A 23615-nucleotide genomic window follows, 5' to 3' on the forward strand; every position below is an offset into this window, starting at 1 on the left:
TGCCGACGACATCGACATCATAGGACGGTCACCGGAAATAATAACTGCAGCCTTTGAAAGAATCGAAAGAGAGTCAGTGACAATGGGTATGGCAGTAAATGGAGATAAAACGAAATGGATGGTTTCAACTCCCAAAAAGCCTTGCACAACCGAGAAGATAAAGAAAATGGAGAATGTAGGTCATGTTGTCAGAATGGATGAAGAAGCTCCAGCAAAGAAGTCTTTTGAAGGCAAACACGGTGGTACACGCAAACCCAGACGATCAAAGGCCCAATGGAAAGATCAAGTGGTAGGAGAGACCTCGAAATTTGGTGTCAGAGATTATAAAATGAGCACAGAAGATCGAGGCGCTTGGAACACTATTCTACGTTCGGCTAGTGGAACAAGTATTCTATCATAACCAATAAAAGAAAGTACCTGGAAACTTGGTGTCAGAGAGTATAAAATGAGCACAAAAGATCGAGGTGTTTGGAACGCTATTCTACGTTCGGCTAGTTGAACAAATGTTCTGTAATAGCCAAGTAAAGTTTCTCTTTCCGAAGAGGACAACTATCATCGAAAGACTCCACTATTGCAGTCGTTATGCTGTTGACATTGTCGTCAATGTCTTCTATGCTTGGATAATCTTAATTATCTTGTCCAAGTCTTCTTCTGAGTAGTCTTCCGAATTTTGACCAGTTGGTTTTGGTCTGGCCTTAAGACCTCTAATATTCGCACTAAATATGGTCTGAATCGGTACATAAACTGCCAAAGCACACCCATATAAAGCAATTTCCCAATTTAACTTTTTGAGTCCATGTAAGGCACAATTCTTATCCGATTTGGTTGAAATTTGGCACATTAGCATCTACTATGGCCTCCAACATCCAAACCACGTATGGCCCGATTCGGTTTATAACCTGATATAGCTGCAATAGCATAGCAATTCATTTCGATTATCATTTGTTTGCCTATAAAGAGATACTGGGCAAAGAATTTGACAAATGCGATATATTCCCATGTTCATTATCATCGACCTGATGACCTCGCTTTATGTGAAACCCAGGTGGGTGAGGATTCTGATAAACAGGATTTTCACATTCCAGGGTATCACACTCTATTACTTTTTATCCCCCACGGAGGCCTCGTAGTATTTGTACGTAATGATATAGTGTTCCATAGGCAGAAACCCTTGGACTCACAAGATCCGGAATTTAATTCCCTTTGGGGGTAAATTTAGGATTGGAACACACGTACTTTACTTCGGGTTTATATAGAGAAGTCCAAACTCGGAAAGGGAGGTTACCTTAAGCGGCTTTGACTCCCTTTCTGACTTAATTACTACAATCTGAGAGGATTTTCCGGACAGTGAAATCGTTGTTGCTGGCGATTTCAATGTCCACAACTGCTCTTGGCTTTCCCATTCACGATATATGACTCCGGAGGGTGAATATGCCGAGCTGTTCGCCGCGCAGAATGGCCTAATGCAGCTAGTGAATGAACCGACACACCTTTCATGTGTCGAAGGGCACCAACATAACACTCTTGACCTATTCTTAACTTTGCACCCTGAAAAGTATGAAGTTTATGTCCTTGCGCCTCTTGGTAATTCCGATCACTGAAATATTTCAGCTTCCTTTTGGTATTCTTCTCTTCGCGCCGCTTCTTCCCCATCCCCGAAGCGGTCAATTTTTGTTTACGAAAGAGCACGTTGGGCTGACCTCAATGAATTTTTCCAGCATTTTAATTGGAAACTTTGTCTTCTAAACGGTGACGCAAATGCTGCTGTCGAAATGGTGCCGGAAGTAATATTAATTGGAATGAGATCGTTCATTCCGACTAAGAATTGATCGGTTAAATCAAAAGATAAAATTTGGTTTAACCGGGCTTGCAGAGATGCTGTCAGATCAAAAGAGAATGCCTTTAGGATTCGGCGTCTGAACAAAAATGCCAATACCGAAATGCTGCGCAAACAGGCAAGAACTTCGTGTGCCAGAGTACTTAGACACGAAAAGTTTCTTTACGAACAGCGTCTTCGTGCCAAAGTTATTGCCTCTCCGAGGGGAAGCAAGAGCTTTTGGTCATTCGTAAAAAGAGTAAAGGGCAACCCATCGGCAATCCCAACTCTTGTTAAGGATAATCCGGTGTTCACTGAACCGGTTGATAAGGCTAATCTATTGGCTGAAATGTTTGCAGGAAATTCTTCCTTGCCGTTTAGCAATCAATCACTCCCGGTGATTGATAGTGTAACTACTTCGATGCCTCAAATATTCTTTCCAATACGTGGAGTCAAAAGGGTCCTTGCGGATCTGGACGTTAATAAATCTTCGGACCCGGACGGTATAGCAACATTTGTTCTTTGTAAGTGTTCTACGACGCTTGCTCGTCCACTACGCAACCTTTTCATTTTTTCTTGCCGTGCAGGAGTTTTTCCGTCGCGTTGGTAGGTTGCGAACGTTCAGCCCAGCAGCCCAAAAAAGGTGGGGCGAACAACCCTGCGAATTACCGGCCAATTGCGATATGCTCCGCGCCCTCCAAGGTTATGGAGAATATGGTTAACCATCATCTTGTCAGATACTTAAGAGTCCAATGTCCTTCTTAGCGATAGACAGTATGGGTTCCGCAGAAATCGCTCTACGGGAGACCCAATGGCATTTTTGTCGAAAAAATGGAGTCGCTTTATCCACCAGTTTGGTGAGAAAAAGTTCGTGGCTCTGGATATCTCCAAGGAATTTGATAGTGTCTGGCAAGGTGCACATTTACCAAAGTTTGTCACTTTTGGTGTGGGTAATAACTTGGTTCGATTTATATCGAGCTGTCTCAGAGGTCGCACTATACGAGTTGTTGTAGATGGGTTCTCATCCGATGAGTATACATTAACCAAAGGGTGTGCCACAAGGCTCTGTCCTCTCTCTTTGCCTTTTTCTTATTTTCATTGACAATCTATTGGGTCAGACTTCGAATCCAGTCTACTCATTTTCCAGATGACAGTAGTCTGTGTCATTCATATTCATTCGACCATAGGCCCAGTCCTCAGGAAATTGTGGACAGGAGGCGCATTATGGATGGGACGCTCTCCCAGGATTTGTTGGTTATTTTCGAGTGGGATGGAATGAACAGAGTAGACTTTAACGCACAGAAGACGCAGTGCTGTTTCTTATCTCACAAGCGATTCACTGACCCACTTCAATCGTCGATATCTAACGACGGTATAGATATGGTGTGCAGTCAGATACTCATGATGTTCTGGCCATGAAGATACAATGTGATGTCCGTTGGTCGAAACACTTATTCAAAGTGTCGTAAGAATCATTCAAGTGTTTGGGCTTTCTTAAGCGGTGCAAGAAACACTTCACTTCTTCTGATCTTCTCAATATCTATACTACCTACATCAGGCCGAGGATGGAATATGACTCTAATATATGGGCAGGAGCTCCAAAATCATCCTTGGAGCTACTTGACCGGGTTCAACTGAGAGCGATGGTGTTGCTTGGGGACAGTAGGGTATCCAACTCTAATTCTTCTCTTGAACATCGTCGGAATGTGAGTGGCGTTGTATTGCTCTATCGTTTTTTTCATGGCGCGTTTAGTTCAGGGATATTCGTCTTCTTATCCCTGACGTTAGGATGTTCACTAGGAATACAAGACTTGCCAGGCACTCACACCCGTTTGTAATTGATTGGCCAATCGACCGAACCATGCATTACCGAGAAAATAAATTTTTCGTCCGAACCATTCCAATGTGATGTCCGTTGGTCAAAACACTTATTCAAAGTGTCGAAAGAATCATTCAAGTGTTTGGGCTTTCTTAAGCGGTGCAAGAAATATTTCACCTTTTCTTATCTTCTCAATATCTATACTACCTAAATCAGGCCGGGGATTGAATATAACTCTCATAATCCAAAATTATCCTTCGAAATCATCATCCAGGAGCTCCAAAATCTTCCGTGTTCAACGGAAAGCGATGGTGTTGATTGGGGACAGTAGGGTATCCAACTCTATTGCTTCTCTTGAACATCGTCGGAATGTGGGTAGCGTTGTATTGCTCTATCGTTCGTCCTCTTATCCCCCTGATGTTAGGATGTTCACCTGGAATACAAGATTTGTTAGGAACTCACACCCGTTTGTAATTGATTGGCCAGTCGACCGAACTATGCATTACCGGGAAAATCGATTTTTCGCCAGAACCATTCGTATGTGGAATCGTCTTCCGGCTAATGTCTCTCCCACCGACATTGACGTTCAGAAATTTAAGACGAATATCAATAAATACTACCCCCTTTTTCCTCCTCCAACCCTTGACTTTCCTAATTGCCAACACAATGCACTGCATATATAGGGGAAATCCCCTGCCAGTTGGTTACGTGAAAAAAAATGGTGAAGGGTTCATAAGATTCGGCCCTTCCGAACTTAGCAAGCTTTTACTTGGTACTTGTCTTTTTTTTCGTGTTTCACCACTTGAGAGCATCATAGTGTTCCATGCAAGTGTTCTTCCACACATGGTTTTATGACCAAATCCATTTTTTGTTCAATCTGCAGATGTTGTGGTGGCAAATCGTAAAAATCGAATCATATCTTCAGAGGCTGCTTTCTTCTCCATATACGATAAAAAAAAAGCAAAATCTTGAAAGATTTACAACACAAATTTAGAACTATTTAAAGCACAATTTCTTGGATTTAATTATTATTTTTGTTTTGTTTCAAAAATACATACGGAAATGTTGATGTTAGGTATATATTTATATATATAATTTTTTTTTTCTTAATGTGTCTGCCTGTTGTAGACACACATACAAACGCACAGATGAACAGGCATGCCGACACACACCCACACACACACATGTATATCTTAAAACAAAAGTTGAAATGACAGAAAAATAGAAAAAGAGAGCATTTGTTTGGGTCATAAACATGGTACGTGGTTATTCGACCATTCGAAAAGTCCACAGTAATTTCGTCTCCATATATCTATCCATTGAACATATCAGCAGCGGCATAGAAAAATAATTTTGTTGCATGTGCAAAAAAGAAAAACTTGGAAATGAAATATCCCAAAAAAAAAATGAGGAAGGTAGGTAAACAAATTTAAGTAAAATTTTATTTTTAAATAAATTTTTAAGTATAAAAAAAGTTATTTCACAGTATTTTTTTTTTCACGTTACCAACACGCAGGGAATGTCCCCTATATATGCAGTGCATTGCGTTGGCAATTAGGAAAGTAAAGGGTTTAAGGGGGGAAGTGGAGTAGTGTCTATTGATATTGGTCGTAAATTTCTGAACATCAATGTCAGTGGGAAGGACAGTAGCCGGAAGTCAATTCCATATAGGAATGGTTCGGACGAAAAATTTATTTTCTCGGTAATGCATGGTTCGGTCGATTGGCCAATCAATTACAAAACGGGTGTGAGTGCCTGGCAAGTCTTGTATTCCTGATGAACATCCTAACGTCAGGGATAAAAAGACGAATATGCCTGGAACACACACCATGAAAATAACGATAGAGCAATACACGAGAAGCAATAGAGTTGGATACCCTACTGTCCCCAATCAACACCATCGCTTTCAGTTGCACCCTGTCAAGTAGCTCCAAGGATGATTTTGGAGGTCCTGCCCATATATGAGAGTTATATTCCATCCTCGGCCTGATGTAGGTAGTATAGATATTGGGAAGATCAGAAGTGGTGAGATATTTCTTGCACCGCTTGAATGCTTCTTTCGATACTTCGAACACGTGTTTTGACTAACGGACATCACATTGTATTGGGTTGCCCAAAAAGTAATTGCGGATTTTTCATATAGTCGGCGTTGACAAATTTTTTTCACAGCTTGTGACTCTGTAATTGCATTCTTTCGTCTGTCAGTTATCAGCTGTTACTTTTAGCTTGCTTTAGAAAAAAGTGTAAAAAAAGTATATTTGATTAAAGTTCATTCTAAGTTTTATTAAAAATGCATTTACTTTCTTTTAAAAGATCCGCAATTACTTTTTGGGCAACCCAATATTTTCATGCCCAGAACATCAAGAGCATCTGATTCTTCAATATCTATACCGTCGATAGATATCGACGACTGAAGTGGGGCAGTGAATCGCTTGTGAGATAAGAAACAGCACTGCGTCTTCTGTGCGTTAAAGTCTCTGTTCATTCTACCCCACTCGGAAATGGCCAACAAATCCTGGGAGAGCGACTCATCCATAATGCGCCTCCTGTCCACAATTCCCTGAGGACTGGGCCTATGGTTGAATGAATATGAATGACACAGACTACTGGCATCGCAAATGAGCAGCCTGGACTCGAAGCCTGACCCAATAGATCGTCAATGAAAATAAGAACAAGTAAAAGCGTGCTAAGTTCGGCCGGGCCGAATCTTATATACCCTCCACCATGGATCGCATTTGTCGAGTTCTCTTCTCGGCATCTCTTCTTAGGCAAAAAAGGATATAAGAAAAGATTTGCTCTGCTATTAGAGCGATATCAAGATATGGTGCGGTTTGGACCACAATTAAATTATGTGATGGAGACCTGTGTAAAATGTCAGCCAATTCGAATAAGAATTGCGCCCTTTGGGGGCTCAAGAAGTAAAATAGAGAGATCGATTTATATGGGAGCTGTATCGGGCTATAGACCGATTCAGACCATAATAAACACGTATGTTGATGGTCATGAGAGAATTCGTCGTACAAAATTTCAGGCAAATCGGATAATAATTGCGACCTCTAGAGGCTCAAGAAGTCAAGACCCAAGATCGGTTTATATGACAGCTATATCAGGTTTTGAACCGATTTGAACCATACTTGGCACAGTTCTTGGATATCATAAAAAACACGTCGTGCCAAAATTCATTCCAATCGGATAAGAATTGCGCACTCTAGAGGCTCAAGAAGTCAAGACCCAAGATCGGTTTATATGGCAGCTATATCAGGTTTTAGACCGATTTGAACCATACTTGGCACAATTGTTGGATATCATAACAAAACACGTCGTGCAAAATTTCATCCCAATCGGATAAGAATTGCGCACTCTAGAGGCTTAAGAAGTCAAGACCCAAGATCGGTTTATATGGCAGCTATATCAAAACATGGACCGATATGGCCCATTTACAATACCAACCGACCTACACTAATAAGAAGTATTTGTGCAAAATTTCATGCGGCTAGCTTTACTCCTTCGGAAGTTAGCGTGCTTTCGACAGACAGACGGACGGACGGACAGACGGACGGACATGGCTAGATCGACATAAAATTTCACGACGATCAAGAATATATATACTTTATGGGGTCTAAGACGAATATTTCGAGTAGTTACAATCAGAATGACGAAATTAGTATACCCCCCATCTTATGGTGGAGGGTATAAAAAGGGAAGGGGAAAGGACAGAGCCTTGTGGCACACCTGCAGTCAATGTATACTCATCTGAGGAGAACCCATCTACAACAACTCGTATAGTGCGATCTCTGACAAAGCTCGAATCCATAGTGTTCTACTCATTGGTCATATAATTACTTTTTGATGATGAGATGGCAAGTCATTTCAAAGAATGTATATGTAGGTAGTGATCCTCGTCAAGCTCTATATATGAGCAAGCTCGTTCTGCTCGATAGAAACGATCGCCGCGCGACATTTATTAACATTGGTTATTTTAAGGCGCCAATAACTGGCCTTGTCATATCGAGTATCGCAGGTACTCAGTACTTAAGCAAAAGCCGGTGCCGCCCAGCCTCTCATTGAGGCTCTCCACTCCATATCACAGCTGCTCCGTATACGAAGCATTTCACTATTCAGAACCTATGGACGCGCCCTATAGCTCCCAGCTAAACTTCTCACGATTACGATGAACACCACACAAATCGGAGCTCAGAGATCCAACCCGTATGGTGTTCATAGTCATCGCGTATGGGATTAATAACACCCGCATTCAGGCACCATTTTGAATCTAGGGCCTATGTAAATAGTGCCAACATCTGTGAGCCATCTCAGTACATCTCCTAAATGTGACACTGATATTTGACCTTGTCGGATATCGAAATCGTTCTATTGAGGAAACGTGATGCATCAAATTGGCCCACCTTCGTCTTCCTCGTGAAAGGGCGGATTTCAGTCTTTTTTATACCCTCCACCATAAGATGGGGGTATACTAATTTCGTCATTCTGATTGTAACTACTCGAAATATTCGTCTGGGACCCCATAAAGTATATATATTCTTGATCGTCGTGAAATTTTATGTCGATCTAGCCATGTCCGTCCGTCCGTCTGTCTGTCGAAAGCACGCTAACTTCCGAAGGAAAAAAGCTAGCCGCTTGAAATTTTGCACAAATACTTCTTATTAGTGTAGGTCGGTTGGTATTGTAATTGGGCCATATCGGTCCATGTTTTGATATAGCTGCCATATAAACCGATCTTGGGTCTTGACTCTAGAGTGCCCAATCCTTATCCGATTGGGATGAAATTTTGCACGACGTGTTTCGTTATTATATCCAACAACTGTGCCAAGTATGGTTCAAATCGGTCCATAACCTGATATAGCTGCCATATAAACCGATCTGGGGTCTTGACTTCTTGAGTCTCTAGAGTGCGCAATTCTTATCCGATTTGACTGAACTTTGGCACGACGTGTTTTGTTACGATATCCAACAGCTGTGCCAAGTATGGTTCAAATCGGTTCAAAACCTGATATAGCTGTCATATAAACCGATCTTGGGTCTTGACTTCTTGAGCCTCTAGAGGGCGCAATTCTTATCCCATTTGGCTGAAATTTCGCAAGATGTTTTTTATTGTTACTTTCAACAACTAGTACAAGTCGGTTCATAACCTGATATAGCTGCCATATAAACCGATCTGGGATCTTGACTGCTTGAGCCTCTAGAGGTCGCAATTATTATCCGATTTGCCTGAAATTTTGTACGACGGATGCTTTCATGACCATCAACATACGTGTTTATTATGGTCTGAATCGGTCCATAGCCCGATACAGCTCCCATATAAATCGATCTCTCTATTTTACTTTTTGAGCTCACAAAGAGCGCAATTCCTATTCGAATTGGCTGACATTTTACACAGGTCTCCAACATATAATGTAATTGTGGTCCAAACCGGACCATATCTTGATATCGCTCTAATAGCAGAGCAAATCTTTTCTTATATCCTTTTTTTTGCCTAACATCGATCGACAAATGCGATCCATGGTGGAGGGTATATAAGATTCGGCCCGGCCGAACTTAGAACTTAGCACGCTGTTACTAGACCCGTAGGCCTAGCCTAGTTATATGCCATCTGCAACGCCGGAAATATTCCATCAGTTCCGGGTAGATTTGAAGCTCCTCAAAGATAACCCTCATTATTCCAAGGTTTCGGTGTCTATAAGTCCCATTGTATCAGGTGGAAAATGCGTTTTCATCAAAAGCCTCAACAAGTCCTCCGTTATATCTCCTCTCACTCCCATATCGTCCTTGTTCATTTTCTACATCAGAGCGGGAGTAGCTGTCTCCCTGCGGTGGAGGTTTATCTGGATGACCTCAATAATTAGTCATCCAGTAAATGGGCTTATTAGGAGTGAGCGATGGTCTCATCGTCTGATCCCTGTTCTTTAGACGGCATTGACTTTCCTGTCACTGCACTGCCTGATGTTTCAGTATTAGGTTTTTTGTCTATCCTAGTCTTCCGAATCTTGATAATGTCATCGTCGGGTTCCTGTTTGTTAAGCTGCATTGAGTCTCCCGGCTCTGTACTGCCTGTTGTTCCAACATTAGAATCATTGCCTAACTATCCTAGTCTTTTAAATCTTAAGTAAATGGGCCTTTTGGAGTATGTGGTCTCGCCGTCGTCGGCTACCTGTTTGTTAGGCTGCATTGAGATTCCTGTCACTGCTTTGCCTGATGTTTCATTATTAGGATCTTGGACTATCCTAGTCTTCCGAATCTTGAGGAAGTCGTTGATGGTTCCATCGTTGGGTCCCTGTTAGTTAGGCTGTGTTGAGTCTTTCGCCCCCTAACTGCCTGATGACTTAATATTAGGATCTTTGTTTGTCCGAGTCTTCCCATTATTTGGACAGTCGGCGATCGTCGCGTCGTCGGCCCCTTTTTGTTAGGCAGTTTTGAGTCACCTCTCACTGCATGGCATGATGTCTCAATGTGTGGATCTTTGCCTATCTTTGTGTTCGCTATGTTGAAAAGGCAGACCTGGTCCCACAGTGCGTCACGCCTTTAGTCTTAGACAAATTTGTCACGGAGACTTGATCAATGCCCACCACAAAGAGAGTTTCTTACTCCTTCACCTCCCTGTGAAAGAACATCCACTTTTTTGCGACCAAACCTTGGTTTTGGTTGTTTAAGAATCCCAACATGCTGCCCCATACCTTGATGAAGACCGTGGCCTATGTGAGCTGGGGGATGTACATCCTTTTCAGCAGGTCAAGCTTTGCGCCCTCCCAGAAAGCGTGGATACCTTCGACGAGCTTTTTGACGGTATCAATACATTTCGCCGACGCAAAATGCAGCGTAAATAGGTCTCCTCTATACTCGCAGCTCATATTTTGTATGGGTGGACCCTCTTCATGTTCGAAAATCCGAGCGTTGACCAGATCCTCCATTTGGGACCGATGATCTGGTGGCATCCTACCGGATACCCCGCCGATATTGATGATTGCATAAGTTAGCTCATCTCTGTTGTGCTTCAGACGTAAGAGGGCGGCTTCGTACGACATTTTCCAACGACCATCTTCCCCTTTCGCCATAGCTGTGGCGTCCTTTTGGAAGTCACAGTCCTCCTGGGTCCGTGCAAGCTGCCTTCATTCGTGTTCCGATTTTGTCTCCCTCTGCAGGACACTGTCTGGTGTTTCCATTGCGGTAGAACAGTCTTGGTCTTCCCGGAGTACTAAAAAGCGGGAAGCTGTTTTTATACTTAGCACCATAGGATAAAGGTAGACTAATCAAGTCATTCCGTTTGTAACACCTCGAAATATTGATCTGCGACCCCATCAAGTACATATATTCCGGGTGGTCTCGACATTTTGAGTCGATCTGGCCTGTCCATCCGAAATCACGATAGCGGTTGAACGCGAAAAGTTACCCGCTTGAAATTTTGCACAGATACTAACAATAGATGTAGGTCGTTGGGGATTGCAAATGGGCCATAACGGTTCAGATTTGAATATAAAATTTTGCAGCTAGTGTTCTGTTATGACTTCCAACGACTTGGCAAAGTACAGTCCAAATCAGTCTATAACCTGATATAGCTCTTATGTAAACCGATCTCCCGATGTTACTTCTTGAGCCCCTGGAAGCCACAATTGTCATCCGATTTGGCTTAAATTTTGCTTGCGGTGTTCTGTTATGGCTTCTAAACTCAGCCAAGTACGGTCCAAATCGGTCTATAACCTGATATAGCTCCGACATAAACCTATCGCCCGATTTTACCTCTTGAGCCTCTGGAAGCCACAAATGTCATCCGATTTGGCTTAAATTTTGAATGCGGTATTCTGTTATGGCTTCCAAACTGAGCCAAGTACGGCCTAAATCGGTCTACAATCTGATATAGCTTCGATATAAACCGATTTCCCGATTTTACTTTCTGAGCCCTTAGATTCGATTTTCAATTTTCATTCGATTTAGTTGAAATTTTGCACATAGCGTTGCCGTTGTTCCTTAATGCAATGTTCATGGGCAAATTTGCATTTTGCTTTTCCCAAAATCTTTCTCATCGAACTTATCACACCTCCTGTTTAAAAGCAACTCAACCACATTACGAACTCAATAAGAACTACACTTTTGGGTTGTTTAGATATGCAAAAATACAAGCAAACCACATACACACAAAATTCACAGTCGACAACTCGTGGACTCATCGACTGAGTATGACAGGCCACCACTGGAAGTGTGCCAATATAATTAACCAAGCAAATACAATGAGACCAAGCATTACTTGTTTCAACAAAATCCATTTTTAATGGCGACCAAAACAAATCCAAAAATCTTTTTGCATACACGAACAGCAAATTGAGAAAAATTCATAAAGTTTACCAAAAAAAAGAAATCTGTGAAAAATAGCAATAAAACTTTTGTTGGGAAGGTACAACAATCCGCACAATTTTTTTTTTGTTTTTTTTTTAAGAAATTCCATTTGAGGGATAAGTAGTGTGGACTTACCTTTTTATGACTTTTAAAAACCGAACACTTGAATGTGTCCGTGCTGGCATCTCGGGCAATATAACTGAATATCTTGAGATCACTGCTGTCGTGGGACACATAGAAAATCCTATAAATGGGGTGGTTCAGCAATTCAATTTCCTCGCAATCATTGGACCAATTCTTTTTCTAAAAGGTGGTAAAATAACAAAAACATAAGTGAGCTATAAATGAACTGCTGCATTTCAGAAGTCAAAAGCCAATGCGAGAAGTTCATGCCAAAAGTGGAGCTATTCCTTATACCGAAAGGAAATTGAGTTTCTGTGCATTTTGGTGCACCTACTTTATTTTCTTAGCTAGAATTTTACCTTCTCAATGCTAATGGCAGTTAGTCTACTTTGGCTATTAAATTTCTGCATTTGCAATATCCTTAGCTGAGAAACTTACTTTTCTCCTTCGCTTTTTCAGCACAACGCGAACGCCATTGACGGAAACATGGATGGTAACTTTGCGTTTTTTCAGATTCTGCACTTTGCATTCGTACTGCAAATAGACCAAAAGAAAAGACAAAAAGAAAGTGAAAAAATTAATGAATTTTTATTTATGGCAATCATTATCAACGTACAAAAGTTGAAAAAATAAAAAAAAGAATTAAAAGCTTGCAAAGTTCAGGCGGTCCGAATCTTATATACCCTCCATCATTTATCGAATTTGTCGAGTTCTTTGTGCAGTATCTCTATTTAGGCAAACAAAGAATAAAGAATATGAACTGTTATGCTATTGGAGCTGTATCATGAATTGAACTGAACATTGAAGAAGTCATTGTGTATTATTTCAGTCCATTTGGATAAAAATTGCGCCTTGTAAGGGCTCAAGAAGCAAAATCGGGAAATCAGTTTTTATATGGGAGCTGTATTAAGTTATAGATCGATTCAGACCATATTGGACACGTGTGTTGAAGGTCATGGTAGAAGCCGTTGAAAGTCATAACAAAACACCTCATGCAAAATTTCAGCCAAATCGGATGACAATTGCGCCCTCTAGCGGCTCAAGAAGTCAATAACCCAGATCGGTTTATATGGCAGCTACAAACAGGTGATGTACCGATTTGCGCCATTCTAAGCGCAGTTGTTTAAAGTCATAACAAAACACCTCATGCAAAATTTCAGCCAAATCGGATGAGAATTGCGCCCTCTAGCGGCTCAAGAAGTCAAGATCCAAGATCGGTTTATATGACAGCTATACCAGGCTATGAACCGATTTGGACCATATTTAACACAGTTCTTGGAAGTTATATCAAAACACCTCATGCAAAATTTCAGCCAAATCGGATGAGAATTGCGCCCTCTAGCGGCTCAAGAAGTCAAGATCCAAGATCGGTTTATATGACAGCTATACCAGGCTATGAACCGATTTGGGCCATACTTCGCACAGTTGTTAATGGTCATAACAAAATACTTTGTGCTAATTTTCAGCCTAATAAGATGAGAATTGCGTCCTCTAGTCATATCCAAAAACACCTCATGCAAAATTTTTAGCCAAATCGGATGAGAATTACGCCCTCTAGCGGCTTAAGAAGTCAAGATCCAAGATCGATTTATATGACAGCTATATCAAGCTATGAATCGATTTGGATCATACGTCGCACAGTTGTTGATGGTCATAACAAAATACTTCGTGCTAATTTTCAGCCTAATAGGATAAGAATTGCGACCTCTAGCGGCTCAAGAAGTCAAGATCCAAGATCGATTTATATGACAGCTATAGCAGGCTATGAATCGATTTGGATCATACTTCGCACAGTTGTTGATGATCATAACAAAATATTTCGTGCTAATTTTCAGCTTAATAGGATAAGAATTGCGCCCTCTAGCGGCTCAAGAAGTCAACATCCCAGATTAGTTTTTGCTGAAACTGTGACTTGTTGAAGAGTTCGCGGGACCTGAATGAAAAATGATCGAGACCAGCGCCCATTTGCATGTTATTACGGATGTGGCAGTGGAGACGGTATAAGAGAGGATGGTTAATTTATCCATGGTGGTGGGTATCCAAAGTTCGGCACGGCCGAACTTAATACGTTTCAACTTCTTTTGTTTTGTCTTCAACTTATACAAGATTTCGTTTTAATATTTGGCATTTATGCATCGTTCTCGCCACCAAGTTTACGTTTTGTTGAAAATTACAAGACTCTGTGGTACTCCTTTTTTTCAGCCACAAAAGAGTTGTAGAACAAGCACGTACCGAGGGTTCGAAGTAAAAAGTTGAATTCATTTCCTAGAGCAAACATCTATGCACTGAGCACTTTCAAGATTTTATGGATTTTTCCAGTTTCTGTTTTAGCCAAATTATTAAAAATGGAGGTAACATTTCATTTTACAAACTATCATCCTTCAAAATATTAACTTCTACTATCGCCAGAAAGGAAAACCATATTTAAATAATTCCGTTGAATTGCCAACGACACATGTGAGTTATGTTGGAATTTTGTAATTTTTCAAACGATTAAGTTCTATAAATTTGTCATTTTTCACATTATTTTCATCCATCCAAAGCAGGCATTTCGTTTTGTTTTTTTGCCTTATGGGAAAACTGAAGCCAAAAAACAAAAGCAGAGAAAAAAAAAACTCCTTGATAGTAAGAATATCCCAAGACATGGTGACACAAATTCCCAAAGTCATTTTAAAACAATTTACTATGAATTTTTGCTTCTTTTGCTCTGTTTTGCTTGGCCCACATTTTCTCAGAGTAGCAGAGCCCTGCGTAAAGTGGCTTGCATTTGATCATATTGTGCTTATATTGTCATAAGCATAGGAATAAATTTTGTGGAATTTCCTTAAGACTTGACTTTGCCACAAAGGAAATAGGACTAAGAATTCACATCACTCCCCCACTGGGGGGGAGGGGGCGTTAAGGTTTAAAATAAGGATGATTTAGGGACATTTCTCCCCGAGGATGGTGTGAGCTGACTTTTTTTGCGCCTTTGTTTTGGTAGGCCATAAGTAAGTCATCATCACTGTGGGTTATACATGTGATTCCTCTCTTTGCCTGCGTTTCTTTCAGTAATAGTGGGGGTGCAAGGATATTTCTTTCTAACACCATTTTTGTGGTTTGCCGTTTTAAGTTATCTGTTCGTTATGAAGATAAATTATGTTGACAAATGTTTCCAATTGTTGGAACATATTTAGGTTTGAGTGAATGGCGGGGCTTAAGACAAACCAGTGAAGGATGGATCCTGTAAATGTCAAGTCAAGACATGGCGTAAAATAATTTAAATTTTTAGGATTTTTGTGAGTCATAAATTATTTGAAGGAAACATTTTAAGGCTTATGAAAAATATGCGAAAAGGTGAAATGAAAATCACTGCCTAAAAGGAAGAAGGAGAGATAACAGGCGTACATTTTCTAAAATTACTCTGCAAAAGTCAAACAAAAGGAGTTGCAAAAAAACACAAAAAAACAAATTGTTGGCTGAAAAAAAAAACAAGTAAAAAGGCGTTGAATTCGGCTGGGCCGAACTTTGCATACCCACCACCTCGGGTATATAAGTAAACCACCTTTCATCAAAATTCGGTGAAAATTTCATACCTTATACTCATATACCTCATACCAATCTGAACTATATACGACACGGATGTCGAAAAGCCGAACATAAGTCACTATGTCAAATTTCAGTGACATCGGATTATAAATGCGCCTTTTATGGGGCCAAGACTTTAAATCGAAATATCGGTCTACATGGCAGCTATATCCAAATCTGGACCGATTTGGGCCAAGTTGAATAAACATGTCGAAGAGCCTAACACTAAGCACTGTCCCAAATTTCGGCGAAATCGGACAATAAATGCCTCTTTTATGGGCCCTAAACCTTAAATCCAGAGATCGGTCTATATGGCAGCTATATTCAAATCTGGACCGATCTGGGCAAAATTGAAGAAGGACGTCGAAGAGCCTAACCAAACTCACTGTCTCAAATTTCAGCGACATCGGACAATAAATGCGTCTTTTATAGCCCCAAAACCTAAAACCTAGATATCGGTCTATAGACCATATATGGCAGCTATATCCAAATCTGGACCGATCTGTGCGATATTGCAGAAGTATGTCAAGGGGCTTAACTTAACTCACTATTCCAAATTTCGGGGACATGGGTTAATAAATGAGCATTTTATGGGCCCAAAACCATAAATCAAGAAATCGGTCTATATGGCAGCTATGCCCAAATTTGAACCGATCTGGACCAAATTGAAGTTATATGTCAAAGGGCCTAACACATCTCACAAATTTCAGCAAAATCGAATAATGAATGTGGCTATTATGGGCCTTACACCATAAATCGGAGGATCGATCTATATGGCAGCTATATCCAAATCTGGACCGATCTGAGCCAAATTAATGAAGGATGTCGATGGGCCTTACACAATTCACTGCCCCGAATTTCATCAAAATCGGATAATAAATGTGGCTTTTGTGGGCCTAAGACCCTAAACCGGAGGATCGGTCTATATGGCAGCTATATCCAAATCTGAACCGATCTAGACCAAATTAAAGAACATGTCAAAGGGCCTAAGACAACTCACCGTCCCAAATTTCAGCGAAATCGGACCATAAATGTGGCTTTTATGGGCCTTAGACCCTAAATCGGAGGATCGGTCTATATGGCAGCTATATCCAAATCTGGACCGATCTGAGCCAAATTGACAAAGGATGTCGAAGGGCCTAACACAACCCACTGTCCCAAATGTCAACAAAATCGGATAATAAATGTGGCTTTTATGGGCCTAAGACCCTAAATCGGCGGATCGGTCTATATGGGGGCTATATCAAGATATAGTCCGATATAGCCCATCTTCGAACTTAACCTGCTTATGGACTAAAAAAGAATCTGTGCAAAATTTCAGCTCAATATCTCTATTTTTAAAGACTGTAGCGTGATTTCAACAGACAGACGGACAGACGGACGGACATGGCTAGATCGCCTTAGATTTTTACGTTGATCAAGAATATATATACTTTATAGGGTCGGAAATTGATATTTCGGTGTGTTGCAAACGGAATGACAAAATGAATATACCCCCATCCTTCGGTGGTGGGTATAACAAGTAAAAGCGGGCTAAGTTGGGCCGATGATCCAGAGACCGGTTTACATGGGAGCTATATCAGGTTATACACCGATTTTAACCGTACTTGTCACAGTTGTTGAAAGTGATAACAGAACACTATGTGCATAATTCCAGCCAAATCGGATGAACATTAAGGCTTCCTGGGGCTTAAGAAGTCAAATGAGGAAATCGGGTTATATCGGAGCTATTGAACACCAAGTGCAAAATTTCAGCCAAATCGGACAAAAATTACAGCTTTCAGGGTCTCAAGAAGTCAAATCGGGAGATCGGTTTATATGGGAGCTATATCTAAATCTGAACCGAAATCGCCCATTTACAAACCCCAACGACCTACATCGATACTAAGTATATGTGCAAAATTTCAAACGGCTAGCATTAAGCGTTCGACCTCTATCGTGATTTCGACAGACGGACAGACATGGCTAGATTATGGGGTCTTAGACGAATATCTCGAGGTGTTACAAACGGAATGACTAGATTAGTATACCCCCATCCTATGGTGGTTGGTATAAAAAAAATGAATGTGTGTTTGTTTGTATGTATGTTTCGTATAGACTCAAAGTCGGTTGAACTGCTTTCTTGAAATATTTAATTATGGACCGAGGTGAAATAAGGCTCTTCATTTTTATACCCACCACCGCAGGATGGGGGCATATTCATTTTCTCATTGCGTTTGCAACACATCCAAATATCCATTTCCGTCCCTATAAAGGTATATATTCCTGATCAGCGTAAAAATCTAAGACGATCTAGCCATGTCCCTCCGTCTTTCCGTCTGACTGTTGAAATCACGCTATAGTCTTCACCAAGTAAAAGCGTGCTAAGTTCGGCGGGCCGAATTTTATATACCCTCCACCATGGATCGCATTTGTCGAGTTCTTTCCCGGTATCTCTTTTTAGACAAACAAAGGATAAAAGAAAAAAATTGCTGTGCTAATGGAATTGACTGTTGGAGACCACAGTAGAAGTCTAGAAGTTCAACCAAATCGAATAAGAATTTTGCCTTTTAGGGGCTCAAGAAGTAAAATAGGGAAATCGGTTTATATGGAAGCTGTATCAGACTAAAGACCGATTCAGACCATATATGACACAGTTGTTGGAAGTCATAACGAAATACTTCATGCAAAATTTCAGCCAAATCGGATAAGTATTAAATCCCCTAGTGGCTCAAGAAGTCAAAACCCCAGATCGGTTTATATGGCAGCTATACCAGATTATGGACCGATTTAAAGCATAATTGGCACAGTTGTTGAAAATTATAACAAAACACCGCATGCAAAATTTCAGCCAAATCAGATAAGTATTAAGTCCTCTAGTGGCTCAAGTAGTCAAGACCCCAGATCGGTTTTTATGGCTGCTATACCAGATTATGGACCGATTTAAACCATAATTGGCAGTTGTTGAAAATCATAACAAAAAAACCTCATGCAAAAATTCAGCCAAATCGGTTAGAAATTGCGCCCTCTCGGGGCTCAAGAAGTCAAGACCCCAGATCGGTTTATATGGCAGCTATATCATAACATGGACCGATATGGCCCATTTACAATCCCAACCGACCCAGACAGACGGATGGACATGGCTAGATCAACTTATGTCACGATGATCAAGAATGGGGTCTTAGACGATTTTTTCGAGGAGTTACAAACAGAATGACGAAATCAGTAGAAATAGAGATATTGAGCTGAAACTTTGCGCAGCTTCCTTTTTTGTCCATATGCAAGTTAAGTTCGAAGATGGGTTATATAGGACTTGATCTTGATATAGCCCCCATATAGACCGATCCACCGATTTAAGGTCTTAGGCCCATAAAAGCCACATTTATTATCAGATTCTGCTAAAATTTGGGACAGTGAGTTATGTAAGGCCATTCAACATCCTTCTTCAATTTGGCTCCGATCGGTCCAGATTTGGAAATAGCTGCCATATTCACCTATCTGACGACTTAGGGGTTTGGGCCCATAAAAGGCGCATTTATTGCCCGATGTCGCCGAAATTTGGCACAGTGAAATGTGTTAGGCCCTACGATATCCGCCTTCAATTATTAAAGTTTTGACCCCATAAAAGGGGCATTTATGAACGGATTTCGCTAAAATTTGACACAGTGACTTATGGTTCAGAACGGTCTATATTTGGATATAGCTACCAACACCATCACTGCGGACCCTCCCCTTTACACCAAAAGTATCACCCAAAAATAAATGTGGACCGATCGCGACAATATGGGCATCAAATGAAAGGTATTCAAAAGTAGAGTACGAATTTTTTTATTAAAAATTGGGTCCAATTTACAGGGGGGGGGGGCGCCCTGACCCCAAAAACCCCCTAAAAAAAGGTTTATTGGATGATAATGACAATATGAGGGTCGAATGAAAGGTATTTGGGAGTAGATTAGGAATATGGCCAGGAAGAAGGTATAGGCTATATAATTTTTTGATATTGGAAGGGGGCGGACCTTCACCGGTTAGCCCAAAACTCCATTCAAAATCAAAAGTGGACCGATAGCGACAATATGGGTATCAAATGAAAGGTATCGGAGATTAGAATACGAATATGGGTTGAAGTATGCAAGGAGTCGCCTTACCGCAAAAACGGCTCCAAACAGACATATTGGACGTACATATCAATGTAGGACTCAAATGAAATGTATTCGGGAGTAGACTACAAATTGAGGTCCAACTAATTGATGGTCGCCTCACCAACGATAAACCGCCCAAATGAGATCATAGCTGGATGAAACTCAAATGAAAAGCATTTGGAAGCAGTGTACGCATATGATATTAAACTTTGTGTCCAAGATTCTAGGTGGTGCTTTACCTTCTAAAATCGCCTCCAAGATCAAGTGATATATTATTTGTTTTTTGAGTAGAGTGCATCATTAAAATTTCTGCTCAAGTGGCAGATAGGGTGTGTGGCGCACAGCCCTCATATGGATTCTCTCCACCAAACAGCTGTATACACCAATCAATACAATATGGGGTTAACGTAAAGGTATAAGGTTGTGGACTGCGAATCTGATAACATTATAACTTTATACCGTCCCTCTTACCCTAGTTTTGAAAAACACCAGATTTGGGAGATAGGTAGGGCAATTTAAGCGAAATTTTGTTTGAACACTTAACACAGTAACCTTAAAACAAAAAATTGGTATCAAAATCTGGGGTGAAGTGCCTAGGAGGGTCGCCCGCCAAACGGATTTATAGATCAATGACTACAACATGGCAAACAAATTAAAGTTATTTGGGAGTAGAAAACTAATCTGATAACCAATTGTGGGACTAAGTGTTTCATGGGTCAAACCACCCCCCCCCCAAAAAAAAACCCCAAATCGGTCATATTTACCGCCATGGCATTAACGAAATTGACTTTCACTTCTGGTCTCTGGGGGTCCATCACACCCCAAGAAGGACTTTACTGACCATTGCAATGTGGGGAAAATCCACAGGAAAATTAAAATAAATTTTCAACTCAAAAATTAGACAGGAATCTGATATCAATATTCGGGAAAAGTGTCTATGGGGCCACCACCCAAATAGGAAGTATTTCCTGACCATTGCAATATGGGGCTCATATAAGAGGTATTTTAAAATAGAACACGAATGTGATATATTTTCTCAAGACCAAGTCACTGAGTGACCGCCTCATCCCCCAATACATCCCCCAAAACCGGTCATGTTGGCCGACTATGGAAATATGGGGCTTAAATGAAAGGTATTTGGGAGTAGACCCCGAATCTGATATCAACATTCGAGACCAACTGTCTAGGGGATGTCCCATCCCAATAACAAACCCCAAATAGGACGAATTGGCTCACCAAAACAATTTGGGTCTTCAAGACAGTGGAGCTCGATACTGATAGTTCTTAGAGCCCATACCCCAAACCGGACACATTTGCTGATTTTTGCAATAAGGGGTTTAAATGAAAGTTATTTAAGATAAGAAAACGAACTTTATATCCCATTTCGAGTCATATGGCAATATGGGGTTCAAATAAATGATATACACATACATGAGAATAGAGCACGATGCTGGCATATTTTCAGGGTTAAGTGTTTGGGAGACCACCCCACTGCCCAGAACACCCCTAAATCGGGCATATTTAACGACCATGTCAATGTGAGGCGCAAATGAACGGTTTTGGGGAGTAGAGCACGAAATTGATACCCACTTTTGGGACCAATTTTCTGCGGGGTCTACCCTTTTTCCAAAATACCCCACAAACAGCAATCTCTTACTGACCATTGCACTATGGGACTCAAACAAAGGTATTTAGGAGTAGAATACGAATCTGATATCCAAATGTGGGACCATGTATTTGGAGCACCTCCCCTTCCCCAAAACACCCCCCAAAGAGTACAAATTTAAGGGGCACGGTAACATGTGGTTCAAATGATAACAAATTATTCGCCCAAGTGTTTAGGGACGCCTCATCCCATAAACTTCCCTTCAACCAATGGCCATGGGGTTTAAAAAAATTGTCTTTGAGAGTAGAGTTGATATTTTTTTCAGAGCTAAGAGTCTGGGGGACCACCTCACCTCCGAAAACCCCTCAAAACCCCCCAAAGAGTACAAATTTAAGGGGCAGGACAGTATGTGGTTCAAATGATAACAAATTATTCGTCCAAGTGTTTAGGGACGCCTCAACCCATAAACTTTCCTTCAACCAATGGCAATATGGGGTTTAAAAAAATGGTTTTTGAGAGTAGAGCTGATATTTTTCAGAGCTAAGAGTCTGGGGGACCTCCGAAAACACCCCAAAATCGGACACACATATTTGCCGATCATGACAATAGGGGGATCATATGAAAGGTATTTGTGAGTTGAGCACGAAATTCATACACTCTTTCGGTAGACCACACTGGGAGTCCTCAACACCCCTTCCCACTCTCAAAATCCCCTCGGGAATATCGAGCTCAAATAAAAGGAGTCAAAAGATATGCATATACTTTTGTCGTAGCACTTCAATTGTCGAAAATAAATATTCAAAGGATAAATTTGTGCCATATATTGGGTTGCCCAAAAAGTAATTGCGGAATTTTTAAAAGAAAGTAAATGCATTTTTAATAAAACTTAGAATGAACTTTAATCCAATATACTTTTTTTACACTTTTTTTCTAAAGCAAGCTAAAAGTAACAGCTGATAACTGACAGAAGAAAGAATGCAATTACAGAGTCACAAGCTGTGAAAAAATTTGTCAACGCCGACTATATGAAAAATCCGCAATTACCTTTTGGGCAACCCTATAAAGTAGAAGAAGGCGCAGCAGAGCGAGCTCGCTAGTTCAGCTAGTCTCCTAAGAAAGGAATTTTTTACAAAATTTCCTATAGAAATGAAATTTTTACAAAATTTTCTACAGAAATGAAATTTTGACAAAATTTCCTATGGAAATGAAATTTTGACCCAAATTCCTTCAGAAATTTTCGATTGGTAAAAATTTTCACGGGATTGATGTTTTTTTTTAAAAAATTTTCTAATTTTGTATACTCCTGGATAATTTGCCAATATTCGAAACATCAGTTGTTGCCATTTCTTGATGATGCAAAATGACGCCAAGATTCATTTATAGTTTTGTTTTGTTTTTTTTTATGCTGGGAAACCCAACACATGCCTCCATTCCAATTATCATTACAATTGTAATGTAATATAGGCAACACATTTTTCTAATTTTCTATTCTCGTTTCACTGAATAGTTTTAGGATATTTCCCATTTTGATACTGGACAACATATGGGCATGGGATTTTTTTTTATATTTTCTCCCTCAAAAAAAAAAAAGAAATAAACATTTCACTTTCCCTACATGTAATAAAAATTCAATTACATCTTCCTCCGTTGCCCGCAGCTTCAAGTATAAAGAACAAATAAAACACAGATGAAGGATAATAGAGAAAGTTTTTTATGCGCACATGTATGTGTAAATATCCTACGCTCTAGCTCTTGGTCTGGGCATTTAGTCTAAATGTTGCGACCATCTTTTCAATGTAATAACACTTAAGTAACTAAATATGGACCATAATTTCATTAGGGTTTAACAACCCACCAACCGACCAACAACAGCTACAACCACTACACATATGTTTCTGCTTCCATTATATTTGTGTCCTCACAAAGCCCAACAGAACGACAGTCAGTCACATAGACAGAAAAAGGACTAACCAACACAGAAAGTCTATGAAGATTTTATTACCCAACAATCATAAGCTTGTTTTAAATGATTTCAGCCATTTGAATGAATGAGTGGGACTACCATTTGAGGGTAGCTTCTGTTCGGGGTATGATGGGTTGACTGGTCGTAAACTCTTAGGAGTTTTGGCCAAACGTACTTATAATATAATCTAAAGAGCCATAATCAACGGCAATCTTCTCAAAATCATCATCCTCATCATCATCATCTCTATCGTTCGC

At 40.4% G+C, this 23615-nt stretch overlaps 1 protein-coding gene across 5 annotated transcripts in view; it reads right to left on the reverse strand.

The window, feature by feature from the left end:
- LOC106092952 (capon-like protein) overlaps window positions 1-23615 on the reverse strand; it is a 977840-nt gene that overhangs the window by 153067 nt on the left and 801158 nt on the right. For all 5 annotated transcript variants that reach the window (XM_059361277.1, XM_059361274.1, XM_059361275.1 and 2 more), the window contains 2 exons: window positions 12543-12638; window positions 12117-12284 (listed from right to left, as the gene is read on the reverse strand). In XM_059361277.1, coding sequence (XP_059217260.1) covers window positions 12117-12284; window positions 12543-12638 — 264 coding nt within the window. The remainder of the gene's footprint in view (window positions 1-12116; window positions 12285-12542; window positions 12639-23615) is intronic.

The sequence above is a fragment of the Stomoxys calcitrans genome, chromosome 1 (genome assembly GCF_963082655.1).
Source record: "Stomoxys calcitrans chromosome 1, idStoCalc2.1, whole genome shotgun sequence".
Lineage (NCBI taxonomy): Eukaryota > Metazoa > Arthropoda > Insecta > Diptera > Muscidae > Stomoxys > Stomoxys calcitrans.